The sequence below is a fragment of the Drosophila ficusphila genome, unplaced genomic scaffold, assembly GCF_018152265.1.
Source record: "Drosophila ficusphila isolate 14025-0441.05 unplaced genomic scaffold, ASM1815226v1 contig_197, whole genome shotgun sequence".
NCBI lineage: Eukaryota > Metazoa > Arthropoda > Insecta > Diptera > Drosophilidae > Drosophila > Drosophila ficusphila.
Genome location: NW_025064091.1, coordinates 8,469,469 through 8,475,788, shown reverse-complemented (window position 1 = coordinate 8,475,788; position 6,320 = coordinate 8,469,469). Strand labels below are relative to the sequence as shown.

Below are 6,320 nucleotides of genomic sequence, written 5' to 3'. Positions count from 1 at the left end.
AGCTATGTAGGTGTGTGTGTGTGCGCATAAAATTTATGAATTATTGAATCTATGAAAATATGAACATCACGTCCGCCACCTCTCGCTTCCTCCTCCATCCAACTATTTGAGACAGACGGAGACGAAAGACAATCGCACAGGACGAACAGGACGAACTTACTGTTACGCTGAAAGCCCCCCGATGAGGGGGCGGGTGGGCGTGGTTGTGGGCGTGCGTGCGCCAGAATATGCACAGAATTTCATTAAGCCATCTTCGCTCGACGTTTTTTATACCCTGACATAGGATAATACGATTTTGGAATATGGTTTACAAGCCCTAAAGATCGGGCCTTTGTTTCAGAAACTTAGTTTCAGTTTGGTTAAACTGGTTACAAATTTGAAAAATTTTGGTAAATTTAATTAAATAAATAAAAAGTTATATTAAAAGTTCACGCTTAAATAAAATATATGCTTCATATTTTTTCTGTAATTTTTTTCTTTCCTCTTGTAATTAATTTGTACAAAATTTAATTTAGCCTAGATCATAAAGAATTGCTTCAACTTTTGTCACCTTATTTTCCCCTGAGGGCCAGAGCATTTCAATCACCGGCTTTCCAAACTATCCACCCTTCCAGTTATACATAAGTTTGTGCATTGGTCCCCGTTTTGTTGTTTGGCAAAGTTTGTTCATCTTTTTCGACGTGTTTGTCGATGACTTAGGACCCCGGACCTGAAGTGCGGCATTAGAACAACCTCTCAGATCAGAAACTTTTTTAATAATTTCTTTTCGATGGATTCCATTTACAAAAAACAAAGGCGTGAACTTAATCTGTTATATTTTTTTTTTTTTTTTTTTTTGTTTCTCTTACAATAGATATACATATAGTTTCTGATTAAAAGCCGATGCAATCCACACGTCCAACGGGACCGGTACCATCAGCCTGTAAAAGCATAGAGCGGACTCTGTGGGCATAGAAAATCCGAGTTCGTTATTTATTACAGACAAAGTTCTTGGAAAACATTACCCTAAACCTATGTGTCCTTCAATCGTTTAATGTGCTGTGGATCGAGAAATTAGTTAATACTTAATGAGTAGGAGAGGAAGGGTTTAAATACCAATTTCCCTTCTGTTGGAGCAATAACCAAATCATGGTGAAGTGTCAGTATTATTCACTAATATACCAATAAAATCCTGTAAGGAAAATTTCACTTTTTTTTTTTGTTAAAATTTTGCTAAATTTGTGGCTCACCCGTTGCTTCACATAAAATTTATTTATAATTTATTCCGAAAAGGGAGTTGTGCCCCAGTCGAGCTCTGGTGGCAAACTGAATGTATTCGGGGTTCAGCCGGGCTATATGCTTTTGACAGCTTCGTTTGTCTGGCGACATTAGTTTCACAGAACTAGTGATCGATAAAACTGGACCGCACCACAAACTCCTCATAAAAAGCAACAATTTAAAATTGGAATTAAGTTAAGAATTACACAAATTATAAAATACTAATAATAATAATATTTCCGCCCAAAATCATGTTTATCATTCTACAAAAAAATGAATTTGAAATTATGTGTATATGTTTAAATAAATACAGCATCATAATAATATTCTTAGGATAATATTTAAATATATGTATTTAGATATATATAAATTTCAAAAGCCGTTGTATTTCAAACTTGTCTTGAACATTTTTTTTGCACAGAACCAATGCAGAAAATTGAAAGTTAATAATTTAATCTATGCATAAACATAAACAGTATATTTATTTCCAAGTCAATCAAAAGAGAATATGGATCTACGTATTTCAAGACTCAGTGACAAAAGTGGGGCTCTTAAATGGATTCAAGTCGCCGAGTTGTGGCACACGTGGCATGTCCTTCACCCGATTGTCCACTAATGCGAACTGCAAACGGATATCTTCGAGTATGAATTATGCACATTTACTTGCGATGTGTTCCGTTCCACTTTGAGATGCACAAGCCGGCTAACCAAGCATCTTGTCGTGCCCTTTGAACTCGCCCCCCCCCCTTCACCCCTCCTACCCCCCTCTTTCCCTGTCTTTTTTGCCCCATCTATACCCATCTCTTTCGACCGCTGTCGCCCCATCTCACTCTGATGTTATTCCGCTGTGCGTGTTTGCATTTTGTGCGTGGCGCTGAACGCTTCCTTTGCACAATTGAGGTCACACAAATAGTAAGAAGAATTTTAGATAACTACAATTTCCTAACCAATACTTAATTATTCTTCTCTAGACAAAAGAACCTACCATCCACCAAAACAAAAAATAAAATATTTTAAAAATATGAAATAAGAGATCACGCGGAATAAATATTTCCTTAATATATTAAACAAATGTTTAATTATTAAAATAAAAAAAAATAAAATTTAAAGCACAGTTCCTAAAACCAAAGTTGTAAAACGTAAAACTGTTTGTAAAAAATTTGCATTTTATTTTATATTATAATTATATATATATATACATATAACTATATAATAAGAGTTATTTTATGTTTAATACAATTAGTTTTTGTTTACAAATTATTTTCTTGACCACCACTGTCTATCCGTAATCCATTTAATTCAACCAAGCGGCCATGCCAGCTGTGTGTGTGTGTGCGTGTGTGTGTGCCTTTGGTATTATCAACTCATAAATATTTATTGAATTTTAAGAAATTTTCAAAAATGGCTACAGTAGCTGCTCTCCACACGAGGAGCAGTCAAGGAGCAGCAGGAACTCAATCTGCGGGGCAGCCGATGACTTGTTGTCCTGCCAGCGTATCCGTCATCGATTTCGATTGCCTCGGTCCGCTTCGCCGGCTTCTTAGCCTGCCAGGCCCCCGGTGGATCCCCGATTTACCCCCAATCCCCTCACCATTTCTCCTTTCTCCCGCTGGTTTTCACCACCGTGCGGAAAAGCCGGGCACTCGCCTCGGATCCTGTACTGTGACCCCAAGTTCGGTCGCCACATCCTTTTGCATTCTCTTATTTGGATTATAATTTTTTCCATTTCACATGTGAGTGCATTCCTTCTTGGTGGTCATCACATCCTCCACACAGTCGCTCGGTCACTTGTCAATTTCCATTTTCATTTCGTCGCTGGAGGATGCGGAGATGGAGATGGTCCTCGAATCGCGTAATCTCAGCTCAAGCGGTGGAAAGACGGGTGGTTGGTGAGAGTAGAAGAGTTAGACAAGGTCATCGATTCAAGGGGCTAAGGGAATTCTATTCGAGTTTACTCAAATTGAACTACAGCTAAAATCGTATATTGGATAAACAAGTTTCTTATTAAGTAACGATGAACAAAGTAATTTATAAAATATTCTTTTTTAGTTATTTCGCTTTAATTCATTTCGATTTTCCCTTTGACATTAAAAATGTGTAGGATTTAACAAAGTGTGTTGATTTCCGATTTCATTTATCATGCTTGAAGAAATGTATTTTGTAGAGCCGTAGAGTTTGACGCGAGCTTCGAGTCCAACGGGACCGGTACCATCAGTTCAGTGTTGTGTAATGTCTATTGTAATCTAATTTCTCTGAAGGAGAAAATCTATAAATGTTGAGTATTATAAATCGGGTCTGGCGAACGTCCCTTGTGTATCATCGACAGTTAAATGCGCTGTGGATCAAGAACATTAAATATTAGAATGATTAAACGAACAGATCTAATGACTTACCACATAGAATTTACTTCAAACAAAAGTCCAAACAAAAGTGACCAGTTGAGAATGCAATTGAGATTAATTGGGTAGTAATGGGTACGAAAAAGGTCTTGATCGACCTATCGTTCCAAATTTTAAAAAATTCATTTCACAAAATTTCTTTGCTTACGACCAAGAAGAAAAGCAATGGAAATGGGTGGAAAGTGTGTACCGATAAAAGTCTGTAATATAACAATTATCACTTTTCTTAAAACATTTTTGTTCACTTTGAAGCTCACCAGTTGTTATACTTAAAATTTTCACTCTTTATTCCGGAAAGGGAGTTGTGCCCCAGTCGAGCTCTGGTGGCAAACTGAATGTATTCCGGGTTCGACCGGGCTATATGCTTTCGACAGCTCAGTTTGTCCGACGACATTAGTTCCACAGAACTAGTGATTGATAAATCTGAACCGCATTACGTTGGCCATGCCAAAATCTATAGAATCAACTATCTCGTCACCGAATACGTTATCACCAGCACATCGAAATTAGACTCTGTTAGGTGAATACAGCTCTCGGGAAAAATTATAAAAATAAAAATAAAACCCCAAAAGCATAGCCGATAATCGGGACAATTGGGATAGGCGATATGGCCAGTATAACCTTCAAGAATCGACCCACCCAGGTGTTGCACACCTACCAAGTGTGGCGCATTGGCAGCAATGTGGACGACAAGAGTCTGGACTTCTGTACCTCCGATAAGGCGAGTTTCTCCAACTGATCCCAGTCTCATGTCTAATATCTGAATAAACCCCTAAAGTCGGTAAAGAAGTACCATGCCAGCCTAACCCTAGGCGAGAAGGGATTGTTCTTGGTCAACGAGAGTCGCGTTGGCATTGTATCCGTGAATGGAATGCGGGTTGGCGGTCCGGTTCAAATCACCTGTCGGGATGCCATCAACGGCGTTGTGAAGCTGCGATTTGGTAGAATCGAGGGATATCTTCGGGTATCGTGCCGGATGACTGGCTAAAAGGCTTATGTGTCTCTTTGGCCAAGTTTTTTGTACTAGTTTTTGAATAAACAGTGACAATTAGTTGACTATAACTTTTGTCCTTATTGTTTTACAGAGTGGCCCCGCCTTTTTATTATACAAGAAAAAATCTTTTTCAAAACAATTGGAATGAATCTTTTACTTTTGCATAAGTGCATCTTAGGTGAATAATTAAACTCGATGTTTGTATGATGTGCTTATAAAATTATTTTTGGGAAATGCATTTTCTAATTAAACGTTAAGCGCTCTAAAAATCTGTGAAAACAGAGCTGATAATTCAGAACATTTGAGAACAGAACATACTATAAGAATCGTTATTTTACACCAAAATGTACTATTTTTTTAAAAAATAGTTTTTGCTTCAAAAATATATTTGAATTTTATTTAAAAACCAACGCATTCTTCATAGCTTTCAAAACCCCAGAACCAGTTTAGCCCCAGTGCTCCCATTGAGAATCATTAATTGATTTCGGAAAGGAAGCTTTATTGATTCGAAACCCAGTTTTCCAGCTCTCGTCCATTTTGGAGCATAATTCAGTTTAATATTCTTTGACTGGATTTTCCACGAACTCAATCATTTCCATTTGCCAGCATGGACCAGTTGAGTTGAGAGGTCACAAGCAAATGCAATTTGTAAGCTGTGCATCTGGAAGTCGCCGGTTTCAGGGCTCACCTGTGACCCCTTAACCCCTTAACCCCCCACTGCACACCCTTTACCCTTTGGGTCCGACAGAGTGGCCCGGTCAAGCGGAGCTTTTCCAATTTTAATCGCATTAAATAGTCACTTAAGCGCCAATCCCTCCCCTTTTGCGACTATTTCGAAGCACAGAGATCCAAAAACACCCGATGGCCCCCACGCCATTCGCCGATGCAAAATTAACTTGTTGATGTGGCAACGACGACGAAGCCGAAACAACTGGCAGGAAAATCGGAACGCGGGAAAATCGTCGGGGTAGGGAGGAGGGTATGGAGAAATTGGCCGCAAAGGATTCGATGGGGGAGTGAAGAATCGGATCGGTGGGTTGAGTTCATTTACCACTGCGTTTCCACGTTCAATCGCAGTTTGAAAATCGCTTCGTGTTCGAATCTTATTAGTGGTTTATAATTACAATTGTATACAGACCAATTACGTTACGAGATGAGTAACTGAAGAGAAGGAGTGGCTCATCAGGTGTGTGCATCTGTGTGGCTAATTAACCACCATCAGGAATGGCCGTTAAGTGCCCGTGTGTGCACTCAAAAAAACTAAGCCTGCTATGTTTCACAAATCCCCGATTATATTGTGGTTAAGTACTCTTAATGTGTTGCACATTTTAATATTTTATGACGAGCTAACATAAGTTTGCCAGTTTTACATTTTAATATCTTTTTAATCTTTTTAATTTTACATTTTTTGAACTTAGCTTTAACAGTATTGCATTCCGAATTGAATATTTCATTTGTTTAACCGTGGGTTTCAGTAATGCCTTTTTACTAAAGCTTGTAGATTAATATTAATACCTAGTTTTTATATGATCAGCAATACTATCCAAATAGTTTGAATGATAATACCCAGGTTTTTATTTAAAGTGATACAAAAATACAATGCATATTAAAACTAACTATTTATAGTTATACCTCATTACTATTTTATATAATACTATACATTATATATT

At 37.9% G+C, this 6,320-nt stretch overlaps 1 protein-coding gene and 2 long non-coding RNA genes across 3 annotated transcripts; 1 reads left to right on the top strand and 2 right to left on the bottom strand.

The window, feature by feature from the left end:
• Positions 1-798: 798 nt before the first annotated feature.
• LOC108097917 lies at positions 799-1,346 on the bottom strand. The gene is made up of 4 exons (XR_001771810.2): positions 1,230-1,346; positions 1,096-1,171; positions 1,005-1,038; positions 799-942 (listed from the first exon to the last, which is right to left on the bottom strand). It is a non-coding gene; the product is annotated as an uncharacterized LOC108097917 (long non-coding RNA).
• A 1,949-nt stretch (positions 1,347-3,295) lies between these two features.
• Positions 3,296-4,039, bottom strand: LOC108097900. Its single transcript, XR_001771808.1, has 3 exons — positions 3,914-4,039; positions 3,651-3,856; positions 3,296-3,592 (listed from the first exon to the last, which is right to left on the bottom strand). It is a non-coding gene; the product is annotated as an uncharacterized LOC108097900 (long non-coding RNA).
• A 111-nt stretch (positions 4,040-4,150) lies between these two features.
• On the top strand, positions 4,151-4,742 carry LOC108097898. Its single transcript, XM_017200436.2, has 2 exons — positions 4,151-4,377; positions 4,435-4,742. The coding sequence occupies exons 1-2, from the start codon at positions 4,264-4,266 to the stop codon at positions 4,642-4,644; spliced, it is 324 nt and encodes a 107-aa protein (XP_017055925.1). The 5' UTR covers positions 4,151-4,263; the 3' UTR covers positions 4,645-4,742.
• The last annotated feature ends 1,578 nt before the right edge of the window (positions 4,743-6,320 follow it).

Excerpts from the sequence above, each read along its gene's own strand:
- LOC108097898 (XM_017200436.2), top strand. The coding sequence starts at position 4,264 with ATGGCCAGTATAACCTTCAAGAATCGACCCACCCAGGTGTTGCACACC. Across the intron at positions 4,378-4,434 it reads ACTTCTGTACCTCCGATAAG|TCGGTAAAGAAGTACCATGC; the intron begins GCGAGTTTCTCC and ends AAACCCCTAAAG.